Here is a 27,058-nt window from a genome sequence, read left to right as displayed (position 1 = left end):
GGCCATGTAGTTCCCACATAGAACTTAAACCTGGGGCCGAGATGGTTTATGATGCCCAGATTGGGCCCATATAACATCCAGTGTATTCCTGCATGAAACCCACAAGTGCAATTGACACGGGGCCATTATAGAACCCATGGACAATCCCATATAGGGCCCATTTTTCAGCCCATTTACTACCCACATGGGCCCCATAAACAAATGTTGGCTGGGAACAGCAGATGGCAGAAGAGGCCAGAGGAACCAGACCCTGACGTCACGCCTGCCTTTACAGATCACATGACCATCGCGGAAGTCAACAAACCGGGCGGGCAGCGAGATGTAACAACGATAAACACTTTACTTCTTCATCCTGTTTTCTTTCCTTTAACGTCAGTAGCTTCATGCGTTTTAACAACGAGCACTTCAATGAAACCGTATGCCTTTCAAATGTCGAAGTGTTGGACGTACTTTCCGTCATTTAGTTAGCTAACTAGCGTTAATTAGTTTATAGTTTATAGTTTAAAGGTTTCATCATGAGGAGTGATTCTCTCCTCTCGAGCATCAACGTGGTGCTCGTTATGGCCTACGGTAGTCTGGTGAGTCCTGTTTCACACTGTTACATCCAAGTACAGTTTAAGTTAACGCTTAATCTCACGATGACAATGTAAATGTAGTATTTTACAACTGTTTGTCTTCATTCACAGAGTTTCTGTTTACAAACCTTCACTTTAACTAAGTTAATCCCAACTCTATAATATGTGTGTGTGTGTGGGGTGATGATAAATGATAACACTGTTAAAATGTTGACTTACTATACACAGGTGTGACAGCATCAGCAACAAGACCCCTTATGTCCAGACCAAGAGACACCTCCGTTGCTAGGCAACGACGTGGTTGTTGACGTTCTCTAGGCAGGGTTCAAGTAGTGTGTTGTTGTCATAGAAATAAAATAGATAGATAGATAGATGATAGATAGATAGATGGATGGATGGATGGATGGATGGATAGATAGACATAATGATAGATAGAATGATAGATAGATAGATAGATAGATAGATAGATAGATAGATAGATAGATAGATAGATAGATAGATAGATAGATAGATAGATAGATAGATAGATAGATAGATAGATAGATAGATAGATAGATAGATAGATAGATAGATAGATAGATTGATAGATAGATAGATAGATAGAATGATAGATAGATAGATAGACATAATGATAGATAGAATGATAGATAGATAGATAGATAGATAGATAGATTGATAGATAGATAGATAGATAGAATGATAGATAGATAGATAGACATAATGATAGATAGAATGATAGATAGATAGATAGATAGATAGATAGAATGATAGATAGATAGATAGATAGATAGATAGATGGATAGATGGATAGATAGATAGAATGATAGAATGATAGATGGATAGATGGATAGACATAATGATAGATAGAATGATAGATAGATAGATAGATAGATAGATAGATAGATAGATAGATAGATAGATAGATAGATAGATAGATAGATAGATAGATAGATAGATAGATAGATAGATAGATAGATAGATAGATAGATGGATGGATGGATAGATAGACATAATGATAGATAGATTGATAGATAGATAGATTGATAGATAGATAGATTGATAGATAGATAGATAGACATAATGATAGATAGAATGATAGATAGATAGATAGATAGATAGATAGATAGTAACTTTATTGATCCCAAGGGAAATTCAAGTTTCCAGCATCACAGTTCCATAGTGCAAAACATGTTAGTAAAAAGACAGTAAAAAAGTTAGTAGTACAAAATACAAAAAAATATATCAAATATAAAAATACAAGGAGATCAAGAAAGCTGTTAAAACTGAATATAGTGCAGAGTAACAGCTGTGATACACGACTATTAAAAAAAGTGAATATAGTGCAGAAGAGACTGTTAAAACTGAGTATAGTGCAGGGTAACTCCAGTAGCTTAGTCTATGAAAGTGCACTGTGTGCATTATTATCTGTCCTACTTTCCTCTAGGTGTTTGTTTTGTTGTTCATCTTCGTCAAAAGACAAATTATGCGATTTGCCATGAAGTCTCGGAGAGGACCACATGTTCCCCTCGGCCACAATGCTCCTAAGGTAACACACACACACCACAATGAACCAGAAGTGTGATGCTGTGCAGGGTTTTGCTGATTAATTATGATATTAGAGTTGGGTGTTTCTTGTGTGTGTGTGCTGTAGAAGCTGAGACAAGTAATTGAAGCCAAACTGTGCCAGGTCCAAAAAATCCACTTTGAGCCTCGTCTGCTGTCCCCAGATGATGACCGGCTAAAGCACAGAGGGCATTCTGGTTAGTGGCACACATACACACCAGTCCCGAAACTATCTACATGAGTAGTTTTTATGCCAGTGTACAGAATAACCTGTGTGTGTGTGTTGCAGGTTTCCCTGACCACCTGTACAGGATGAGAGCGCTGGATGCCATCAGAGACACTGGTAAGCTTTGCGGGTCACTGATCTCAGTCACAGTTTGGTTTTGTTGTCATGATGACAAACTGTTATGGTAAATGGACTTGCATTTATATAACGCCTTTCTAGTCTTCCAGCCACTCAACATTCACCCATTCACACACACATTCATACACTGATGGCAGAGGCTGCCATGCAAGGTACCACCTGCTCATCAGGATCTACTCTAAGTACTCATTCACAAACACTGATGGCACAGCCTGCGGGAGCAATTTGGGGTTCAGTATCCTGCCCAAGGACACTTCAACATGTGGACTGGAGGAGCCAGGAACCGCCGATCTTCCGCTTGGTGGACGACCCGCTCCACCTCTGAGCCACAGCTGTAACAATACCATCTGCACTTTCTGTCAACAGATCTCCCTTTCCGTGAACTGGGCGGCACATCCACCGCCGTGACGGGTAAAAGACTTCGGACGTGGCTTCTACAGCTACGAAACAATCACTGCGTGTTCCGAGACAGCCTGAGCTCGCTCATCGACACAGTGCTGGACGGTTACAATAAAGCACGCCACGGGGCAGAGGTCAGTGTCTCTGTGTGCGTTTGGGTGCCAGAGATTTAACATCTCATCAAACGCATCATGACGGCATTGTGCTAAACAGTCCCTCGTCTAAATCAATGAGAAGAAAATTAAGTTTAAAAATGTGGATCAAAATCATATATGTACGATCTAACCGTGCCGTGTAGTTCAGTACCATAAACATCCATTTTCATATGGCACACATATGTAATGGTTTACATAATAGTGCATGTATTGTGTCCTACTGTACATTACATCTCGGTAAATTGTTACACATTTATATAGTATCCTTATGATTAGCATGATTTTCCTTTTTACCATATAACCCATCCTGGTGTGTACTGTATATTGCAATTGCACAAAGAGCTGTCAAATGTACTGATGTCCTGTTTTTGTCTGCAGGCTTTTGGTGAAGCAGAGTTTTTGAAATACCAAGAAGCTCTAACCGAGCTGGCCTCTGCGTAAGTAAACACAACCTTTCCTCCTCACAGTGCTCCCTTTTTGTGCTAATCCCACCGTGGAATGTTAATTACGCACCGGGAATAATCCGTTTCTCCCTTCGCTGTTTCAGCGTCAAGTCTCACAGCAGCAGCACCACGCCGAGCCAGTACCACCAGTCGGCAGCCAAAGACCTGACCAGCACCACGGAGCCCGCGAGCTCCTCCTCCTCTCCGACCCAAACCACCTACCTCACATCCTCAATGCAGCAGCGCAGCAAGCGGCCAAGAAACTTCCTGGAGCTGAAGAACTTCAAAGACAACTACAACACGCTGGACAGCTCGTTCTGAAAAAGAAAGGTCAAAGCCAAGGTAGAGCTGCCAGTGATTAAAGTGCCTACGGACGCCGACGGGTCACCAAATAGTTTAGTGTGAAATGAAAAAAACACTGCCTTCATATACTAACACGTATTATCTGGTTTACGTTATAATGCATATCAGACTTAGTGCTCTTTATCTAAGTATAGCTTATGCACATATCCTGTATTAATGCATGTACAGTAAAAATGACTATAGTTAGTGACTATAGTAAGTAGGGTTGATTTGACCAAAACTAAACCAGAGCTATGGGGCTATGCAATGGCATCAGACAATCAGTATTTATTGCACAATGTAAAGACCTATGCAGATTTGTTTAAATTAACCTGTAACTGTATTTTAACATGCTAATCGTTAATATATGTAGAGAAACCCAGTGGTAACGGTTGAAAAAGGCACACTGTTTGTTTATGTCTCCTATGTTTACATCTATGTATATGTCTCAGCTGTTAAGTTGCCTCTCAGTGATTTGTTCTTTTGAGCCTTGAACGTTTGTTTTACATAAGCCATACTTGATTTGTGATGATTAAGTGCTCTTTTGATTTAATCTGTTCTCTCCGTGCAATGTGATTTAACAGTATTCCGGTGCATTATTGCATTCTGAATGTTGCATCAGGGGTCTTTCTTGACTTTTAACTCTTTTTTTTTTTTAGACAGGGACCTGGAATAATTTTATTTTCTGTTGTGTTTATTGTACAAGTTGCCATCCAAATAAAGCACTGACATACAGTCAAAATGTACAATGTTCTTACTTGTGGTCAGCACAGTGTAGTAATTTCTAGTGTCCAGCAGAAGGCGCTCCCTTCATAGTAATCTACATTGCTTGATTTCAGTAAGAAGCCAAAAGAAGCATTGTGTTAATTTTCAGTAATTTATTCTGAGAACCACAAACACAAATAATAGAGAGAATGAACTTCATAAAAAACCTTATCACACAATCTGCCTAGAAGATAAATATAAATAAATACAAAAGGAGAAAGGTGTTAGGTAGAAATTAAAACAACAAATCACATTCATTAATATTATGTACAAAACAAGGTGACTGTTCACACAATGACAGGGGACTGAAATGCTTTAAATATGTATAATAATGACACTTCTATGAAGCAGTAATGTTGCCAAATATCTTCATCACCACAAACTCATGTTTCCCTCTGCTTCCTCACAGTTTGATTTTGTGCCATATTGTCATTTGGGGCTTTAAAAACTAATTTTTTATGTAAAAACATGACAGGGTGTTGACCTTATATAAACTATAGTCAGTATTTACACATTAAAGCATCATACCGGCCACTCAGCAAAGCGACCGGAGTCTTGGATGAGTGACTAAAGAGTACACAGGATGTAGATCATCTGGTTAATGATGTTTACAAGAAACTTTTAGCTTAGTTAGCTATCTTTGCTACATAACAATGTCATAACCCACTTTGGCAAAAGATCTGCCATCCTGCACTTTGCTCAACGGTTCTGTTGTCATAAACTCAAAGGTTAAAAAAGCGTTCAAACCACGGCGGCACAGGGAAACGCCTGCATACAGAACGCAGTATATTACATGTAAAACTTCAAATGCATCAGCTAAATCAGTACACTTAATGGATCTACTTTAAAGCTGACATACACACATTCATTATGCACAGACACACAGCGATCCCCAATGTGTGTGTGTGTGTGTGTTCGTGTGTGTGTGTGTGTTTGTGTTTTAGTAGAAGTGCTGTTGTAGTTCAGGAAAGCTCAACTCTGACATCCCAACTATTAATGTGATCAGATGTGGTCGTAGAGCTGCTGTTTGGTTTCAGTCTGTATTGAAAAGATTTGGTGGTCTTTCTTTCGCACTGTCGCTTCATGACTTGATCTCGATGACTTTGATGAACGGGAGCGGTTTGTTGGATGAGTTGGACAGCTTGATTGGTTTACTGAAGGGACAAGAGGAAGAGAAATTAGTTGTTTCACCAAATTTACAAAATGAAAATAAAAATAAATGCCATACTTGCAACCCATGCATGAAGAAAGGTCCTGTAGGATTTGCAAATTTGCAGGTGAAAAAAGTATAAAGAGGAAAGGCAAAATGAGTTACCTGTAGACAATCTGGGGATTGCGCTCTGATGAGAGGTAGGAATTTGACCTTTGTCCTCCCAGGAAGTAGTCCATCTGGTCACGCATCTCTCGGTTCTGCACACACAGGAGGTCAGGGGTCAGTTCATATAATACCAATAATAAAAAGAATTTGGGAGTGGTTGCATCTCCTTTCCTTTCACATCCCCTCTCTATCTGTAGATGTTTTATTTCCTCCTGTCTCTCACTTCCACTTAACCCCGACTCTGAAATAAATTCTAAATAATAATTGAATAAATACTAAATAATCATGAAAAAATAAATAAACAATTGAATATAATAAATACATATATTAAATAATTAAATAAAAAATAAAGAATACTAATAAACATATTTTATTCAATAAATAATACATTCAAAATAATTTCTAAATTCTACTGGAAATCCATAAAATATTTTTAATAGTAGAAGACAATAAGCAGTATTCACCTCAGCCTCCAAGAACGCCACTTTCTCCTCCAGCTCTCTGATCACGCGGTCCCTCTCCTGGATCACCATGCGAGAGTTCTGGAGCTGAAGACGAGAAAACAACAGAGTCAGCCAAACAGTCAGTAAATCCTGCTCAAATATGAACACGGAGACAAAGTGTTTGCTTCCCAGAGCCTCACACATGTGCACCTCACCTGCTCAATCATGTGTCTGACTTTCCTCTGCTGGCTTTTCAGCATGTCGTCCAGATGGTGGATCTTCTCTTTGAGAATAGCCACCTCTCTCTCCAACTGTTCAGTCCTAAAAATGCACACAGAGAGTTAGAATTGATTTGATTGTCACTGATTGATAAAGAATAATTTATTCTGTTGTTAATGTGTTAGCTGACCTTTGCTCCCCTTGCTGGCCCTCCTCTCTGAGCTTGCGCAGCTCGCGGAGTTCCTCCTCTCGGTTGCGGATCGCCTCCCGCAGGGTGGCGCTCTCCTGCTCCATCCCTCCCAGCAACCTCTGGAGCTCGTCTACGCGCTGGTCTTTCTTCTCGCTGGCCTCTTCTGTGATCTTCATCTTCTCCTCCTCCTCGCTCAGACGCTCCCTCAGCCTGCTGCCTTCAGCCTGGAAGAGACAAGATGCTTTATTACTTTAGTTTGAAATGTGGTTTCAGTGCAACCAAAATGTGGCGTACATTATTTATTATGATGCATAATGAACGTCTAAATAAGCTCTGTATATATGTTACCTGCAGCCTCTCTTTGTCCTCTTGGTGTTTCTTTTCTGCTTCCTGTAGCTGTGCATACAGGCGCTTACTGACCTCCCTCAGCTTGGCGCTCTCCGCTTCTTCATCTGCGTCCTGAAAGACAAAGAGTGAAGTGTTCGATTAGCAGATAGATACTGTAATGTGAGCAGATCTTAAACCAGTGAAGAATTTGTGATTGAACTTGTTTGCTCACAATCCCTGTGCCACCTGACAGAGCAGTTTTCAGGGGATAAAATTGCCAGATAAATACTGAATTGAGGGGCGTGAATACTTGTGCAAACAAGTATTTTGTATTTGATATCTGTAATTAATGTAGATGTCTTTGTAGAGATTTGTTTCCACTTTGACATTAAAGGGCCATTATCTGTTAATCAGTGTCAAAAAAGCCACATCTACTTTGATTAAAAGTTGTAAAACTATAAAACTTTGTACAAGGGAATAGCTTAATAACAACAATGTTAGGATGGATAGATAGACGGATGCTTTCATGATGATATCATGTAAAATCTTGTTTTCGTTTCATTGGAGCTCCTTGGAGCTCAGTGGATTTGGCTGTTATAAAGAAAACAGGCGTGTTCATGTGCGTCACAGTTGGATTACGACCAGCATCTCCCTCCTGATTTCTGCAACACGTCTGTGAGTGAGCCGTAGCGTGACTCACGGATAAATCCTATAATCGGTGTCAAAACTATTCAACCAAACAAGTCAAGTGTCAGCTCGGTTTACATTTGTACACGACAATACTGACACGCATTTAGTAGTGGTTCAGAGATGGCAACTATTAAAGGAGAGGTATCTGAGGAATGCTGGGAACAATGAGGAGGGCCTGAACACATGTAGGGTAAGGAACAGAGTGTGCTGGAACGGCCCTCTCACACGTTTTCATACACCCTTGGGTGCTAGAGGCATATTACACTCTTGCTGTCATTTTAATATCTTATATCACATCTCTGTTTGTCTCTCTGTTTAACTCCTTCTATATGTGTGCCTCTGGGAGGTGATCGTTTTACAGGCATCATGTGAAACACACATTGTCCAGAGGAAAACACAGACTGCGGCTACGATATGCACACGAGATCTGATACGTACATTGCTCACGCTCATGCTGTGTATTTACAACTTTGAATGCCCACCTGTGCATTCGCTTTAGCCCCTCCACCGGGGGCAGGCGAGGAGCTCTTTCTGAAGGGAAGGCCGACTTTCCACCCGTTTGTGAGCGTCTGGAAAGAGAAAAGGAGGAAGTCAGCGAGGAAGGAGTGAAAGAGGTGGAGGGAAATGCCATTAAGCACACAGGATGTGAGGTTAACAATGGCAAGGGACAACAAAGCAGCTCAAAATAGACCTACCTTGTTTTTGGCTGCCATCTGCTCCCTCAGCGTCTTCAGACAGTACCTCACCTGTGTGAAAAACACACATATCGTGAGATATTATACATTTTATATGATGTTTTAACATGCATGTGTTCCAGGCTCTAGGGAGTGATAAACACAAGAGAAAACAAGGTTAGGCGGAGGAGGAATTTACATGTTGCAAACATGCAAATTGTTACATAAGCCAGGAGACAGGGTTGAGAGACTGTAGTGTTCGTGTTTGTTTAAAATGTGTATCAGATCGACAGTAGCTGTTGTCCAGACACTGACCTCTTGTATCTGGGAAACTTCGTCCGACAGCATCTTCAGACTCTGCTGGTGTTTCACCTGCTCTTGTCTGCGGGCCTCTAGGTAAACCTGGATCAACGAGAGACAGATGTTAAAACACTGACGTGACCATGAAACATTTATTTCCTCAAAAACAACAGCCAATGTGCCACCACACCGACCTTGATAACCTCCACCTGCTCCTCTGATTTGACCGGTTCAGGGTACAGAGATGTCCTGTCACTGGCCGGCTGCACCAGAGCAAAAGCGCGTCCAACTGGCTGGAGATTAAAGAGAGCAGAGGAGTTAATAATGTGGAATGCACACGGCACAGTGTTGCATGAGGACGGATGGGTGTGATACATTTCCAAACACCGTCACAGTGTTTTGCTAGAAGAGGAGTTGGAGCATGTCTCCGATGAATATTGCAGCACAACATTTGGAAGGACAGCCAGGAGAACTTAAGGGATGTTAAATCATCATTATGAGTGATGAAATTAAACTATTAACAGGCAAAACTGAATACTTCTTCTCAGTTTGTCCTGGGAAAATTATTCCTGTGTGCATGCGACTGACTGGGTCTCTATAATCAGGAGGCAGAAACATTTAGCCTTAATCACTATGGTGACTAACCCATAAGTGGTATTCAGACTTGGTCTAAACCATAAGCAGAGACACACAGAAGAAGGTGGGGAGACGTTATGTAACTCTGCTGCTCTGGTGGTCCCGTTTTTTTTTGTTTTTTTCAATCTAACTTTGGCACTGGTTTTGGGAGAACAATGGTCATCTTGAGACATTTTGAGTGTCCTTGTTGTGTGGAAACCGCGCTAATGAAAAGCTGACAGCATCTGCGGCATGTTTACAAGCAGTCTGTGTCTCCGCACAGTTTGTGTGCAGGAATGTGCGGCGTTACATGTGTGAATGTACGGTAGCTCTGAGATAATTCCTCCGGATCATTGAGAGAACTGTCTGAAGTTTCAGATCCAAATATGGCCTTAATGATAGCACCTTCACCTCTAAAGAAAATAGTGCTGCTGCTTTTATTTCATCAAAATACAGTAAGACTATTCACTCCAAAACAAGTGCATCCATTAAAGATGAAAAGTCAATTTAAATGTAACAGCACAATATAATACCCTCAAGTATCCAAACCATGTATCTAAAACTGTTATTCCATGCAACTTTCCATTGTTACTCTCCTTTATCTCCTACAGTTTTGACTCCCAGTCTGTTCTCTACACTGGTGTTACAGTCCAGGTCACAAGGTCAACGTTATCAGGTGCAGGAAGTTCTTACCTTGTCCCTTTGCTGCTCCGCGCTCCGAGCTGCCTGGCTCTGGTCGTGCAGTGTGAGTCGCAGTCGCCTGCAACCGTCCTGAAAATGAAGAAATGAGACGATGAAGTGACTCCACAAAGAGACTGTTATGTGATGGAGACACTGATTGGGGACTATTTCGAGGAGGAGGAGAGACTGAGTCATACTCACTGTTAGGAAACAGAGAAGAGAGAGAGAGAGAGAGAGAGAGCGAGAGAGAGAGAGAGAGGGGGTACGGGCGTCAGAGTGAAAGCAAAAGTTTTTCACAGCTGCACAGAGACAGATTGTTTGAATTAAAGCGTGCGCTACAGACGTCAGAGGGACTTTAGGCGGAAACTCTCCAGGCGCTCGCAGCCAATTGGACGCAGAGGCTGGATTTCTGGGAAAGTGGGCAGAAAATGTGATGTCGAGCAAGACAGAACATTTCCATGGTAACAAAATCCTCACATTAGTCATAAACTATCTGGCACGCCAACAATATAAGAGGGAGGAGTAAGTCAGAGACAAGACAATGCACAGAAGGCTTTAAAAACACACACAAACCTTCCCAGCTGTTTTCTTTTCTATTCGCAGGAGAAAAGTTGCTTTAGAAGGAAAAGTCTGGAGCAGGACGTGACTGTGTGTGTGTGTGTGTGTGTGTGTGTGTGTCCTCCCTTATAAGTGATACCCAGTGAGTGCGTGTGCAAGTATAAAGTATGCGGATGTGAGGGAGGTCAGAGGCAACTTGTTTTGTTTATCTTCCCGTATGTGTCCTCCTAAACTCATGTCAACTTTGAGGCATGAAACAGGCCAAGAAGAAATGTCTGCAATGTTCTCTTGTGGTTAAATACTATCAACATAACAAAAACGCACACGTGCAACCAATTACACAGAAGAGCATGCACACACACATTCCTCAGATTCATTGGTGATAAATTATACTGATCTAATTGGTTAATAAGTAATGAGTCTGGTAGATGATAACATAGTCTTGTGTTTGGGTGTATCATCATTTGTTTGTCCCTATTTAACCCTTTTGGACAGTAATACTATTGTTTTCTTTTGGTACATAATCTGCAGCACAAAAGGCCCAATGACTGCATTACTTTGCATGTCCTGTTTAGACTGCCAAAGACTCTGACTCTTACCTGTAGGTCCATTTATTGGCTTTTACTGAGCTTTTGATCATATTGCATGCTCTTAGTAAGCTGATGGAGTTTGCCTAGTTGTTGTGGAATAACATGTGAAAATTTAAAAAAAATTCTGAAGCTTTTTTTAAGCTTGAAAAAGAAGTTAAACTTTAAAAGTGATGTGGACAAAAAGTACTTCAAGAGCTCTGAAAAAAATAGAAATTTGAACATCTAAAATCATGAGATGTGACCGAAAGCAAGTGCACCTTGCATAGTAGCTGGATTCTGCGATGTCACGAGATCAAGCGATAATCACAGGATCACATATCACACAAAAATCCATCTCGTCAGGCTTCAAGTAATGCGTTTGCGTCCGTCTCATCAGACATCGGACCAATCAGCATCCTGTGAGAAGCTACTGCAGCTACAGGCGTGGTTTAGGCGTGTGTGGCGACACGGAGAGGCAACTGTTAGTTCAAAACAACAATGATGGCTCCTGAAGAGGTTGGCGTAGATGCTGCAATAGCATCAGTTACTGTATATCAGAACTGGAGAGTATTTCTTCATTGAAAGAAGAGCAAAGAACGGCACTGAAGGCTTTTCTCGATAGAAAATATGTTTTTTGCTCTTCTCCCGACTGGCTTCGGCAAGAGTTTGATTGACTTGACTTGACAGATGGTTCATCCAATCACCTGCCAAGTGCCTGCCCTTTTCCAAACAGTTTCCAGTGACGGCTTCTCAGATGTTTCAGTGTAACGAACCAGGTCAGGTTAACTAAATGGACCGTGAAGAGATTTTTTGGTCAGCTGCTGATTCAAACATGGAATTTTAAACTAGAGCCGAAACAATTAGTCAATTAATTGATTAGTCAGAATAATTGTCGGCTATTTTAATAATCAGTTAATTGTTTCACTCATTTTTCAAGCAAAAATGCCAAACATATTTATATTCAAGTTGTGAGGATTTGCTGCCATTCTTTGACTTATGTGATAATAAACTGAATATCTTCAGGTTTTTGACTGTTGGTTGGTTTCAGTTTTTTTCTGACATTTCATGGACCAAACCATCAAATCAATACTGAAAGTAATCCTTACTGGCAGCCCTTTTTAAAACTCAATTGTTTGTGCAGTTTACCGTAGTCAAAGTGACTGTACTGTATCTCTCTGTCTGCATGGAAACCATGTCTGATAGGCAGATTGCCCCGGCCTTGATGCTGGCCAGACAGGGGAAATGAACTGTTGCGTAACGCAGAGATAAAGAGCGGTGGGTGGTTATAAAAGAAAGGCCGTGTGTTGTATAGACGACAGAAGGCCTTTATTATGAGTAGCTGGCTATCTGCTCAGAAAGCACAGCAATGGGAGAGAAAGCAGAGAGGGACAGATGGGACTGAAAATCTTCAACAAATACAATAGAAAAGGCAGAGGAAACAGCCTAATAGAGGGGGTGGAGGTCCAACTACGACAAACAAAACTCAGGGAAGTGAAAGCCAGAAATCCCCATTCTTGTTCAACATGCCTTCCTCTCAGATTACAGACACCTGAAAGCTCCAACAGAGCGATTAGAGGAAGGGAAGAGAGAGGAGGGGAGAGAACAGTGAGAGGGTTGTTAAGAAGGAATCCATCATTATACAACTTCTCCGGCTCTTCATGGACGACCAGACAAAGACTCTGCTAATCCTCGCTCTGCCATCGACTATTTACACGCCAGTCTCTCTGCCTATTTTCTCTTTTATATCACACACACACACACACACACACAAAAATGCCACACAATCAATGACAACCTGTAATACTAGACTTCCCGGGAACACAGACAAAGGGACCAGTTGGATGTGCTCATGGACGGTGACGTACAAACGCACACACGGGAAAACACACACACAATAACTCAAAGTACACACTACCTTTATAATAGGGCAGGAATCTGAAACCAAGCACACACACAAACACACAGAGCGTCCAGACAAAAGATCACGGGGTATGGCCGGGCTGAAAGGCTTAAAGGGTATGAAGACGCTTTTTGTTTTGGACTTTTGGCATCAGGAGGCCGGTAAATCATGCGGGTTAAATTAGCTGAGAAATGACCGCCAACCTGGGAATGTTGTTGAAATGTGGAAAAAAGTCCTCCAAAGCTCTGTGTGTGTGTCGCTTTACAACAAGTACGCGATGTTCAGATTTCAGCAGCAGGTATATCATGGTCGTAAACATTAAATCATCTTGTGCCTCCAGGTGTTTTTTTACCTGCATTCCACATGTGTATGTACTTCATCATACATTAAATCACTCTGTCTTTTATGAGATGCTTTCCCACACCTTCCGCACAGATGACACTTTTGTCTTCCATCTAGCTACATTATGAAACGTATTAAACCTCGACCTCCGAGCCAACAGGTGGGAGCCGACGAGGACTGAATGCTTGGGCTGCAGGTATCAAATGTTTTAAAACCAGTGCCTATACACGATACCTGCAAGGAATCAGGATACCTTTTTTTCATCGGCATAACTTGCCAAACTCCTCAGTACATCCGCGTTTAAAGTCGTCTCAACACACAGCACGCAGCTGAACAGGAGCTTTGCTTAAAATAAATATCCGAAGTTATGACAAAGATCAGGAAATACTTGATCAAACAATAAGCAAACAAGACTAAGAAACATTCAATGCCAACTTTTGATACTTAACAGCTACTACTCAATTGTGTGGACACGTTTTGGCCACAAGAGCTGCAACGGACTGAAAGAAATATTATTGGCAACTATTGTGATAATCTCTTTAAACATTTTTGTCATTTTTCAAGCAACAATGCCAAACGTTTGCAAGTTCGAGCCTCTGAAATGAGAGGATTTTCTGCTTTTCTATGTTATGATAGTTAAAGCTAGAGTTGGTAGTGTTCTTCAAAAATGTTTTTGTTATATTTGTTGAAATTCTCATTACATCCTGACAGCAATCAATAAGTCAAATGCTCTGATAAAAAAAGAAAAAACTTTCTTTTGGAGGTAGTGCTGCTAGCTACGTTAATAGGAAAACAGTTGGTAACACTGGGCTGGGTTTTCCAGTTGGATAATCTTAAAAATGTAATGTACAACATTACCAACCCTTCTTTAATGAAGTACTTTTGGTTGGACAAAACCAGCGACTTGAACATTTTATAGACTAAATAATTAATCAAGAAAAGGATTAGCAGATTAATCATTGATGAAAATAATAACGTTAGTTGCAGCCCTAGTTTTAAGTATGTCCTGTTTTGGGATTAAATCCTTTAGTATTGAGCTGGAGTTCCTGTATGTCTCTCCGGCTCGGCCCTTCAGCCTGTCAGCACTCTGTACAAACTAAAGCTTTAAGTTAAAGGTTAAGTAGATTTTAAAGGGAGGATGCGAGCGGAGGTGTGAAGTGAAGCCTTTCGGAGGTTTGCGTGTATAACAACCATGTGAGAACATGATCAGGTGAACTCTGACGGTAAACAGCCAGTCCAGGATGTGAGTCATGAAGTCTATACTATAATCATCTTTCTATCAATATCATGTCTTTGGTTCCTGCTCTGCGTGGCGTGTGAACCAGGTGTGATCTGGCTAGTCGCTCCTCTACATTGATGCGTTAAGTGTATGTCATGTTTGGCTCGTTCCCAGCCAGTATCGTCACTCACTCCTGACTGAGATGATGTCTGAGGATGAGGAAACCCAGAAGGAATGTGTGAAGTCACAGGGAACATAAATGTCTGGAGGGATAAATGTGGCATTATTCAAAAAGTGCCCTCACAGAAAAAAACTCTTCTCGATACGCTGTTTTTTTTTAGGGAGGATAAATTGTGCCACAAGTTTCAAATTATTCTCAAATAATAGCTGGATTTTGGACTTTAAAGTAACAATTAGTTTCAAAGCCGGGTCTGGCTGTTCCTCCTGATTTATTTCAGATTGTATTATCTCGGTTCCACGAAACACGCTTAATAATAATAATAATAATAATAATAATAATACATTTTATTTGGTGACGCCTTTCAAGACACCCAAGGACACCTTACAAAGATAATTTATCAACAAAAAAACCAACTGAAGGCCTTTCTCTGCTACATCAGGCACATTCCCTCTCCTCATGTATCCTTATAGACCGACCTCTCCCTCCCTGATAAACATTTTCTTCCTAATAAGTCATTATGAAATGTTGCAGGTATAGAGGTGAAATACCTCTGCTGGTATTAGTTTAGTCTGACCTGGATCACCATATCAGATATGTAAATAACTGAAGGTGGGTGACTGTTTGACTGTGGTCATTTGTTTTCTGTATGACGCTCATGCAAATGTGCTATCAGTCGCATGTTGAAATGTAATTTATGGCAGATTAAACAGAAGCTGAACAAGTGTGGAGTTTCACATTCCTCAACGCAAATAATCAGTTTATTAGGTGTGTGAGAGGAGCTGCCCTTTGTACACTCTGACCTGCTAGCACAGTTACACAACATTATACTGATATTTAAGTCTAGACCTTTGACACAAATGTAAAGTCAAATTCAGCTCTGATCAAACTCAGTTAGATTTAATGTAACATAATCATGGTGGAGACTGTTCAGTGTAAAGCACTTCTTTCTTTGGAGAGTATCATCTGATATGAGCTCAGTGGGTCCGTCGTTGCCGACAGGTGTTGATCTCAGCGGGAGGCCGCTGATAAGGTGAAAGTGTAACCTCATAAACCACAGCGCAGGTTAACAGTTTGCTTTTTCAGGCGAGGTAAATGATTAAACGTCTGCTGACAGGAGGAGGATAAAGCTCATCTACTGGACGTGACTTGGGCGGCTGCTGATCACTCATTTACGTACAAGGAAAATCTGTGCTGCAAATCAAGGAAGTTTAATCCTGTTTAAGGAAACTTCTCGTGCACAGATGGTGCTCATGCTGCACGAGCAAAGTGTCTCCAGGTTGGTCTCCTGAGCTGCCTTCACTGTCTGTCACAACTGCAACTGTAAGCCCTTAACTGATGTAAGAAGAAAGCACCTGTGACAGGCACAGATGTTATCTGGACTAATTCTCAGCTGCTGCCTTTAAGTGTGTGTGTGTTGGGACTTTAGGGGGGTTAGGGGCTAATACTTTAATTACAACAAGGAGATGAAGCCTGAAGATCCGTGACAGAAAATCACACAGAGCCTCTGATACAGTCCACACAACTGAGCAGAGTTAGGTAAAGAAAAGAGAAAAATAATAATGTTATATAAATATTAGGGCTGTCAAAGTACCAAATAACGCAGAGGTTGTAGAGGGCTCAGTTTTAAGGCTACAGTGAAGATACTGGTATTATATGAAACTAGAAAACCTAAGAAATCCATTGGTAACATTTCATATTTGCTTGTCACGAAGGAGTCTAAATAATGCACCAAACTTATGCTAAACTTTGGCGAGGAAAAACTCTCAAGGCCATTTTCAAAGGGGTCCCTTAACTTCTGACCTCAGCATATGTGAATGTAAATGGGTTCTATGGGTACCCACGAGTCTCCCCTTTACAGACATGCCCACTTTATGATAATCACATGCAGTTTGGGGCAAGTCATAGCCAAGTCAGCACACTGACACACTGACCGCTGTTGTTGCCTGTCGAGCTTGAGTTTGCCATGTTATGATTTGAGCATATTTAGTATGCTAAATGCAGTACCTGTGAGGGTTCCTGGACAATATTTGTCATTGTTTTGTGTTGTTAATTGATTTCCAGTAATAAATATACACATACATTTCCACAAAGCAGCATTTTTGCCCACTCCAATGTTGATAAAAGTATTAAATACTTGACAAATCTCCCTTTAAGGTACATTTTAAACAGATACAAATTTACGATTATTCGTGATTAAATATTTTAATTTATTGACAGCCCTAATAAATATCATATGATATCCATATTTAATATATAATTATATGAATAATATATTAATTTTTTTTTAATAATATATTTACTATAAATATTTGGAATGAAAAGGGAACCAACAGATCCAAAAATTAAAGTGGGCAAAAAAAAAGCATTTTCCTTTGGCTTTCTGGATAATTCATAAATTGCTTGTTTTACCACAATGCACCCATACAGGAAGTAAACACACATTCATACTAGACGGCATACTTCATCATTAAAAGTAAGAAAAAGTAATAAATCCAATAATAACTCACCACATGCTCTTGGTTTCTGATGTCCTCAAATGTGCACAGACTTCTCGATACGTTCATCTTTGAATGAAATAAATACTCCTCACACAAACAAACTAATAAATTAATAAATAAAAGTGAAGTGTATGAAGCTGACTAGGTTAGAAGAACTTCCCGGTGTGTCTGGTCCCCGGTAGCTGCTACTGTTATCAGCCTACAGACCGGTGTGTGTGTGTGTGTGTGTGTGTGTGTGTGTGTTCATGTGTGTGTTCCTCCCTCTCATTGTAATACTGTCTCTCATGACGTCACTGAGGGAGGGAGGAGGGAGCGTCTAAACCCAACCCACTAACACTGACACACCGAAACAGCCTAATAGGGAGCTACTGGGGAGACAGGGACTCAGGTATCTGCCTCCTCCGGTAAAACAACCTCTGGATCAATACCTGACATCATGATGATCACATGATGCTGATAGATTATTATTAGAATGAACAGGTGAAATGCTTTTAAGGTGTGAGACACTGAAGTTCACCATAGTTCGACTGTAGATGGTCAACAACACTGCTCAGTTTACCAACACATTATTCATTCATGAGGTTTGACCGCTGACTGAACCTGTTTAAGTGTCTCCTATTAGCTTACAAGGCCATGGAATAACTAAGCCTTGAATTCAGTGATTTATTATTATACTTTATTTTTTATTGTTTTCATATATGCAATTTACAGTTCATACTTACAAATGTTATAAACAAACTTTTAAGTAATGAGCTTAGAAACGAACACGGACACGAAACAAGATGTACACAAAAGAAAACAACATTAGAAATTATAAATAAATTTTTTTCTTAAAGTAGAAAAAAAATTAAATTAAAAAATAAAAATAAAAAAGGGGGCATATAACAACTAGGTTGGATGCTGTATTCAAGTTTGTACATTAGATTAATTACATATACCATGGACACCAGCGTATATACAGTATGTATTCTTTTTAAACATTTCAGTGATTTAAGGCAGTTATTCTGAAAGTGGGGTTTTCAGATTTATTTAGTCTTTTTTAGTGGGGAACAGGGCGTCTTTAGGGGGAGATAGCAGGTCAACAGAAGTGGTGTACATTATTAGAAAGCTGAGAACCTGAAGATTAATCTGAGATGCAGCTCAGCACTGTGGGTCAAGGTGTTCTAGTCATAAATCAGAAATAAACATAAATTAATTAATTAATTAATTAATTATTTACAATAAATTGTAAAAGTGTATAAGAGTTTAGAACAAGGAAACGGCTCAGAAACCCCCTTTATTGTCAATCTACCTATGAAAGCCATCCATCCTCTGAATGCTCTAGGTCTCTAGTTTGTGGCTGTAAAGGTTCATGAGGCTGTGATTATCCTAGAGGTCACCACAGGTCATTTTATACAGGGAGGTCAAATTTTTTTAAATGGTCTCACTACAATGAAATGGCTACTATGGGGACTAACATAATCACACATGAATAGACTTGGGCTCATTGGATCCACAAGAGTCTGAGCTTTACAGTGATACAAAATGTATGTAATTCTAAGACTGTTTAGGGACCCCAGTATGCAGAAATATTCAAACCATATTTAGAATAGGCAAAAAAAATCACATTAATACTGCATGCAAAAAACTGCATGGTTTTGCCCCAAACTGCATGTGATTATCATAAAGTGGGCATGTCTGTAAAGGGGAGACTCGTGGGTATCCATAGAACCCATTTTCATTCACATATCTTGAGGTTAGAGGTCAAGGGACCCCTTTGAAAATGACAATGCCAGTTTTTCCTCGCCAAAATTTAGCCAAAATTTGGAGCGTTTTATCCTAGCATGACGGCTAGCTTGGTTGGTACCAATGGATTCCTTCAGTTTTCTAGTTTCATATGATATCCTTGATAACTGATAACCTGATAACCTTCACTCTAGCTCTAAAACTTAACCTGCTACAGCCTCTGAAAGACATTAAAGTCGGTCGGGATCACTCGCAATCCTGCGGGTCTCAGCGGGTTAAAAGAGGTTTTATAAAGACAAATGATTTGTAATTTATTTTTCCTTTCAACGGAATTATTATATAATAATTACATATATTTTATATATATGTATATATAAAATACATGTTTTTTTATGTGTTTTTCTTCCACTAATTTCTATACAATATTAAGCAATTAATAATTATGACAATAATTTGCAGAGACATTGCTTGAGATAAGTCATCTACCACGGTGAACATCATGCTACTGTTTCGTCCTTAACTTATGGTTGTGTGGTTAGTGCAGCACAGGCTTTTCAGTTCAGTCTGTACTTATACTTGTTCTGTACTAGGTTAACCACAACAAGGACAATGCAACTGTGATCTATAAAGTCAAGACGAGGCAATCTGTACAGGATACGACACCCAGATTTGTAAACCATAGCTAAATGAATGGAAACCAGTTGAGACACATTCAGAGAAATAAACTCCGTAGCATGCTTGGCAAGTGTTTACACAACATTAATGTCACACGTGATAAACAGCATATTTCCAGAGATGACTGAGGTCACTCAAATGGAACAAGCTGACACAGTGCGAGGAACAGAAGGAGTTTCTCTGCTGGCGTTCAGCTGATCCCAGCAGCAGCTGATCCAGGCCAACCTCAAATTGGATAAAGACTTTAATGGCATTAATGGCTGTCGCGGAGCAAACAACAGCTCGCGGTGGCATATACGAGGGATGACGCTAAGTGGATGTGAACCAGAAGCAAGAAACAACTCACACACAAGCACACACAGAAACATTTCACATATGAAGAAATGCTGTTATACTATATATTCATTTATGAAAACAATTCTCAAAAGTGCAGTGATGTTAACTCTTATCTGCAATAGATTATTAGCAAGAAGGAGGTTAACCTTTTAATGGGTGTTATTTGTTAATGGTTGATTTATCATTTGGAATGAAGCTATCCCACAATGCTACAAACACACCTAAACCTTACTACCGTATGCCATCATGTGTCCCAGGTGCTAGACCGTAATATGAGTCATAAATATGTGTTTACATCACACAGCCGACCACACTCAGACACACTGATCCACAGATCAGACAGGTAAGAGTGGGCTGTGTGTTTACATACATCCACGTCTGAGACTACGATGTGAATCAGACTCCTGAGTTCACACTGCGCCTCCTCTCACGTCACTTTAACGGTCTTCTCAACGGTTGGTACAGGGAGCCCAGTTTAAGTTATAATGGCTTTTTTGAAAAATGTGTGAATGAGACATCTTTAGCACTTTGTTGAAGAGTGTGTGAAAAACATTCCCAGGGTGCACTGCAGGTTTCTGAACCAGGAGAATCAAAATAGTCAACACGTTCTCATCCCAACTGGTTACATACCGCTGCTTTGTCACGCCCCTTGGTGTCACTTCATTTTGGGCATCAAAACCACTATAGTTACCCTTGGCGTCACTTTAGTTTTAAACAATAAAACCACTATAGTTAGGTTTAGGAAATAAATACATGTCTGGGCTTAAAACTACTACGTTTGTACAGTGAAAATGACACTGAACGTTGCACAAACGAACAGCTGATTGTAACATGACGTACGGAACACGAACAGCGGTCTTCTGTATGAAAGCCTTGTGTTGGTTAGACCCATCCACTTCTTCTCCTGCCAGCCCCGGTGTGGGTGTTTTTGCTCTTTAAACTACATCACCACACTCCTGGCGCACTTTCTCTGAGCGTTTACTGTTGCCGCTGATGGGTTTATATTATAGTTAATGGAACACCCCGGTTCGTCTCATACCAGTGCTAAAGGGTGCCGTGAGCGGCGGTATCAAACGCTGACAGTCGTAACAAAGCCTCGGTATTTAACGTCTTGGGAATGAGAACGGGCTGAAATAGTGTGTCCATATTGAAGTGTATAGGAAACACTTTCTTGTGTTTGAATACAAGTCAGCAATGGTTTGTAAAATACCATTAGAAGACAAAACCACCACCACTATTTCACCACCAACCGAATGACCAGAGCTGATCTCGTTGTATAAAATTGCACTGCATGTTGTTCTTTTTATATGACCAATTCATTTTTTTATTTGACTTATTCGTCATTTAAATAATGGCATGTTTATATTATATGTAAAATGTTTTATTTCTCAAGTTTCACACATTTTTCTTGTCCATAAAAAGGTATAAAATGTCTTTTATTTCACTTTAATGGAGAAGATACATGTAATTATTAGGGGGGGAACATCGATACATATAATCATCTTTAAGGTACGCCTTTATTTTAAAATTACATTGTCGGTTGTAAAAAAAAAGTACCCAAAAGGAACAAAAATTTCTGAATGAAATATTATTTTAAATGAATAAAAAATAATAACAATAATGTTTCCATTGCTTTTTAAAATGTTAAAGGGTTAAAGATTAAAGATCCACTAAGATGACCAATGACCTATAAAGACAGAAAAAGCTCATATTGTGGTTGTTTGGGAACAAAAGGTCAAAGGTTAATATGATGACACAGAGTCACTCTGTGGTGATACAACGATGCTGCAATCTCAAAAACAACGATGACGCTGTAACTGTAGTCATATACTCTAGTTTAGCAAAGTGAACCTCATACTGAACGGTCATCTTTCCATCCCTTCAACTCCTTTATTATTATCATCAGAGCCCGACCTAACATTGAGGACACAGAGGTCATGATCTCGGTATTGTTTCTGTGACTTTAGACTTAGTCAGTTTACTTTTTCCACCACTTAATTATACTTCCTGGTATAATAGAGCATTTAGAATTTAATACAGGGAAATAAAATAGTGACACTTTATTTTACAGGTCCGTACTTTCCTTGTAATTTCCTAGCATGTTTCCTGAGTAATAGAAACTTGCACAAAATATAATTTAATACCTAGCTAATTAAATTAGATATAAAAAAATACAAATGTTTAAACACTTTAGAGACTTTCTTTGTGTCGTCATGACCTCAGTATTTAAAAAATCCTGGCCATGGCCCTGACTGTCATGTGTATCATATGACTGAACTACGGCATCGGAGCCTAACAGACTTGTATTCCCACATGTGGATCACCTGGAGGCAGAAATGTACTGTAATAGCAAACATGCCATGATTTCAAAACACAACACGCCCAGCTCTTGCCCAATCAGCTCTCTCGGGTTTAAAGTTGTGCCTGGAAAACTGGAATGATATGGAAACCCAATTCCACCCATGGAAAGTATGTTCACCCATACTTTACAGTCTAGCAAAACAGGTACAAAACATGTTGGCACTGTTACAGGTTTGGTCACTCTGGATGGGAGGCGTAGTATCATGAACGCTGCATCTGGTTCTACAGCAAATATTGAAAGTGTGACTCCGTGCCAACACTTTAGAGTAAAGACTTTAAAGTTCAAACCCCAGGAAAAAGATCAATCACACAATAGCACCACGGGAGGTACGGTAGTCTCTCAAAATCAGCAAGAGACTTGTTTAGACCTCAGAGGTCCACACACACTGTGCTGTGGTGTCTCAAAATAGTCAAACACAATCTCGTTACAGGCGCCAATGTGCCAGATAGGATGTAAACACATAAATAACCCGAGGGAGTTGGTGAAGTCTCCCTCCAGGGTGCTGCCTTTTATCCCTTTTTCAAATGTAGTAAAAACAAATGCCTGAAGTCATAAAAATGTTTTGGCATGAACCATAAAGGCGTGGATTTACTCCCGTTACCGTAAAGAGATTTTTTATGGGATTTACAGATGAGTTGGATCAGCAGTTGCAGGAGTTCTGATATCAGATTTTCCTTTATAAATATCTTGAGTTTCCCGTCAGCCTGTTTTTACACAGATCTCGGCTGATCCCACACATTCCTAACGTGCCTCACCCTGCGGTGCTCTCATGGCACAATCCTGATTACACAAGTCAAGCTTCAACAAACAGACATTATTAATTTGTGTGAAATCTATCAAGGGCACACCCTTGATAGACCTCTCTACGGTCAGTGAAGAAAGACGCTGATATATTTCTGCATTTATGATGATAGTATGAAGAAATGGAGGCCCGAATGCTTCATCCAGGTGTGTGTGAACAGAATGACGGTGTAAATCTGTCAATTCGTCCTGCTCGATGCCCTGCTCGATGCTTATCAGTTACAATCAAAATCCAGATTTCATTCTGTAGGGGAGAACGGGGTTGATGGGTTTACTTTCATTTGAATCCCTCAAAAACTATATCTTTAATAGATTCCTGTTTCTATGTTTAATGATGTCAGATAGGAATGGAGTGACCTTACTCTCCTTGAGTTTATTCTGTTCAAAAGAATTGGACTGTCAAATACATCTTGGGCACTTGTGATAACCATCCCCATCGTGGGGTTGGTTGTCACACACTATGGGGATGGTAATGCCTTATCCCTATGCTATTTTAATGGGGAAAAATAAAAGATGGATGCAATCTTAAAATGAATTTAAAAAGTTAAAAACGACCTAACACATCTCCTGCATCGAGAGAACATAAACAGAAAAAAATTCCTACAAGTAAATTTTTTATCCTTATACAATAACTCATCCTTATGACGTCGCACACTTTAATAGGCTACTCTATCAAAAAGTAAGCACAACTACAAGCCAAGTATACCTTTCTGTTGGCCTGTAAGGCAAGAATACTTAATTATACTTTACTTAAGTATATCTCGATCAAAAGATTAAGTACAAGTAGGCCTATAAGCCAAGTATACTTAGACTTTCCTGTGTACTTTTCAGTATGAGCCAAGTATACTTATGTATACTTTTGTTAAGTATATCTCTGATAAGTACATAAAAAGTAAACTGAAAGTATACTCTCTTATTTTAAGCTAGTTCCTTGATGTCGGGTTGGTCTGTCTGAGCCATAAAAGTCCTCTCACTCAGTGTCTTACTCCTGAAATGACACTGTAGGTGACCTCTGACCCCAATTCGGAAAATTTCAGTACCAACATACTTTAACAGCGCCCTCTAGGGAGCGAGATCTAATGAATGCTACAACCAACCCCGTTCTCGCCTAAATCCTTACACTTGGTAGAGCAAATGAACTCTCAGAACACAGCATTAGTGTTGTGTTGCTTCTCTTTGTTTTGTCTCAAACACGTACTGTCATCAACACACGTGACAGATTTAGCCTGAGTTATTAGCATTTAGGTAGGAATTGTGTATGGTGGTGTACAGATTAAGTTGTATGGATAATTGTCGATTTTGATAGTTTAGTTAGTTAGTTAGTTAGTCAGCTGTGCTACAGGGGAAAGCTGAAGTCCAGCAGGTAAAGTAGAGGCCTGAACTATTTATCTAGGTTTGTGTGAACACATCAAATGAACGTGTGAATATGTCCACTTGCGGGAATGTGTGGATCCTCTTGTATCAACACATCAGCCGAGTTTATTTCTGCCCTGCACGATGCTTATCTCAGTTATGATGAACAAAAATATTTCTGCAACAGTAGATAAGAGGGCAAAACAACAGCACTGGCACTCGGTCGTGGCTGCAGCAGGAACACATTTTAAAGCTGTACATCTGAGGAAATGACAGATAAATCGAAATCCACACATCTTTTTTCAGCAGCAACAATTTGTCTGTTCAAAACCAGTGTTTGAGATGTGAAGAACACAAAGCTGTAATCAGACTGCTCTGGCAATATGAATTAAGGCAGAATATACAGGACACACACACACACACACAATCATTGTCATCTATTTTGACGACACATTGATAATAAATATTATGCGCTTAGCGAGCTTCTGCAGGTGAATAAGTCATTCAGCAACACACTTCTGTGTAACAAACCTCAGATTCCAGAGAAGCACCGCCCTGCAGCCGAAACAAAAACACGATCCATCTCTATTATTATCTTGTTCTTTTGAAAAGGTAATAAAATACATACGCTCCTTCAAACATGGGAATGATAGCATTCATCGAATGTGATTCTGCTCAAAACCTCTAAAGGTTTGCTTGTAGTTTTTGTCAATCAGATTGTTCATACAAGTCAGATTATTCTCTTTAATTTAAAATAGAGCTGCACTAGTGTGTATGCGTCTTTCCCCATGGCTACAAATGAATTATTAAGTATTAATCCTTCAGTAACTGATGTTTTGGCAGCAGGAACAAGTTGTTAACACCGATCGCATTTTAAGTTTGCATACTTAAATACATTTTACCAATGAAGAACTGGTATTGCACATCAACCTTTTATCTGGTTAAAAGATTTGTTGACTTCCTCCCACACTGATTGTTTTCCGATGAAGCTAAATAACCTTCCTACGAAATCTTCTGGTATGTGAGAGCAGTGTTCACAGTAATCTGAGACTTTGATGGGCAGAAAGCCAGTTATATCTGACTCCTTCTGTTAAAGGGAAAAACAACAAGGAAATTGAAATGTGCAACAACCAATGTTGTAAAAGTAGCTGATTAACAGTCTGTAATTATTACTAGGACAATAAACACAGATCAATTTAACTTTACGTGTTTTTATTCTTGCTAAATTTATATGCAATAGAAATATTCTCTATTATGTGAAGAAAAGTCACAGTGTGATTTTATTCCAGTCAACAATTACAGTATATACCAGCATTTCCAAATTAAACAGCTTTATACTCAACAGTCTAACAAATCATATTAAGTACCATTTTTCCAGTTTCACTGAAAAGAAGCAAAATGTAATACAGTTATCATCGCTCCGACTGATTGTTCAAACTGTATACAAAAATCAACTCAAGACTCAAAAAAATCTACAAATGTTAAATACAAACATTTTACAAAAATCATTCAGATAAGAATTACAAAATTCTTTTTAACAATTTTAAGGCATCATAATGAAATGATGAGGATATATTTCAGTGACTTGCTAGAAAGGGAATGCATAGAAATAGTGCAGCTTCTACAAATACACTTTATCTGACAGGAAGATATTTTGGCCATTGTTTAGCTTTAAAAGTGGAAAACCACTTTTATACAGTATGTGATAATCTGACATCTTCGTCCTTAAAGTTGTAAACCACAAAACCAAAAGTAGTATCAGGAAACAGTGAATAAAGACAAAACTAAACCTTAACACCAACATGAGGTTTCTATCACATTTATAATATTTAATATTGTGTGTGCATTTCAGATGCTATTAGTGTCATATTTTATAATTCCTAAACTGTGTACAAGTGATACATTAAAGTGTGGACGGTGGCATAATAAAACAAGTGACATGAAAATACATTTTGTTTTACATAAACAAACTCCAAATTTCATTCATTACAAATAATTTGCAGCACTTAAAATTAACTTTTAAACCAAAAAACCAGCATGAGAATTATAGTGTTTTTTTATTGCTTATAGTTTCTCTTTGTGGCGATCATGAATCCACTCAATGTCAGTGTTTGGTCCATGTTTGTTCGTCATATTTGTGCATGCATGCTGTGGTGCAGAATTTGTGAGTTCAGTCAGTTGAAGGCACTGCTACGGAGAAAGCTGTAGTCCGACAGGTAAACTGTCACACTGAGAGATGATGAGAGTGTTTTTGCTTGTTCAGTCAAAGCCAGACTTGGTGCAGTAAGTGCTCGACCCAGAACGTCAACCCTGAAACGGTTTGACATACTGAATTTGTATCAAAAATTGCAAGAGGTATTTTTCATTTCTAGCCTCATTTCTCTCCTTGCAATCCAGTTTCTGACTTTGTGTGCGGTAGTAGGAGTTTTTGTATGTTGGAGTCCTTCCAACTGTACCGTGGAGTAACATCTGTGTT

At 39.5% G+C, this 27,058-nt stretch overlaps 4 protein-coding genes across 6 annotated transcripts in view; 2 read left to right on the top strand and 2 right to left on the bottom strand.

The window, feature by feature from the left end:
* LOC141779031 (uncharacterized) overlaps positions 1–962 on the bottom strand; it is a 10,563-nt gene extending 9,601 nt beyond the window's left edge. For all 3 annotated transcript variants that reach the window (XM_074653656.1, XM_074653653.1, XM_074653655.1), the window contains exon 1: positions 795–962. The gene's annotated coding sequence lies outside the window, so the exon portion shown is untranslated. The remainder of the gene's footprint in view (positions 1–794) is intronic.
* flad1 (flavin adenine dinucleotide synthetase 1) overlaps positions 1–27,058 on the top strand; it is a 276,153-nt gene that overhangs the window by 107,229 nt on the left and 141,866 nt on the right. The gene's annotated exons all lie outside the window — the stretch shown is intronic.
* Positions 239–4,583, top strand: ltap1 (lipid transport auxiliary protein 1). Its single transcript, XM_074653675.1, has 7 exons — positions 239–578; positions 2,020–2,121; positions 2,227–2,335; positions 2,428–2,481; positions 2,869–3,035; positions 3,435–3,493; positions 3,604–4,583. The coding sequence occupies exons 1-7, from the start codon at positions 516–518 to the stop codon at positions 3,818–3,820; spliced, it is 771 nt and encodes a 256-aa protein (XP_074509776.1). The 5' UTR covers positions 239–515; the 3' UTR covers positions 3,821–4,583.
* tuft1a (tuftelin 1a) lies at positions 4,708–17,564 on the bottom strand. Its single transcript, XM_074653670.1, has 12 exons — positions 17,340–17,564; positions 10,076–10,153; positions 8,962–9,060; positions 8,783–8,869; positions 8,489–8,539; positions 8,276–8,362; positions 7,125–7,235; positions 6,777–7,000; positions 6,583–6,688; positions 6,389–6,472; positions 5,922–6,016; positions 4,708–5,760 (listed from the first exon to the last, which is right to left on the bottom strand). Exons 1-12 carry the CDS (start codon positions 17,394–17,396, stop codon positions 5,688–5,690), a joined length of 1,152 nt encoding a protein of 383 aa, XP_074509771.1. The 5' UTR covers positions 17,397–17,564; the 3' UTR covers positions 4,708–5,687.

Source organism: Sebastes fasciatus, chromosome 12 (assembly GCF_043250625.1).
Source record: "Sebastes fasciatus isolate fSebFas1 chromosome 12, fSebFas1.pri, whole genome shotgun sequence".
Classification (NCBI taxonomy): domain Eukaryota; kingdom Metazoa; phylum Chordata; class Actinopteri; order Perciformes; family Sebastidae; genus Sebastes; species Sebastes fasciatus.
This window is presented reverse-complemented; position numbering and strand designations above follow the sequence as displayed.

Bases quoted from the DNA above. Each gene is read 5' to 3' on its own strand.
- ltap1 (XM_074653675.1), top strand. From the start codon at position 516: ATGAGGAGTGATTCTCTCCTCTCGAGCATCAACGTGGTGCTCGTTATG. The intron at 579-2,019 runs GTGAGTCCTGTT...ACTTTCCTCTAG, and splicing joins TTATGGCCTACGGTAGTCTG to GTGTTTGTTTTGTTGTTCAT. The intron at 2,482-2,868 runs GTAAGCTTTGCG...TTCTGTCAACAG, and splicing joins GGATGCCATCAGAGACACTG to ATCTCCCTTTCCGTGAACTG.
- tuft1a (XM_074653670.1), bottom strand. From the start codon at position 17,396: ATGAACGTATCGAGAAGTCTGTGCACATTTGAGGACATCAGAAACCAA. The intron at 8,870-8,961 runs GTCGGTGTGGTG...TCGTTGATCCAG, and splicing joins AGCAGGTGGAGGTTATCAAG to GTTTACCTAGAGGCCCGCAG. The intron at 8,540-8,782 runs GTCAGTGTCTGG...TTTTTCACACAG, and splicing joins AAGTTTCCCAGATACAAGAG to GTGAGGTACTGTCTGAAGAC.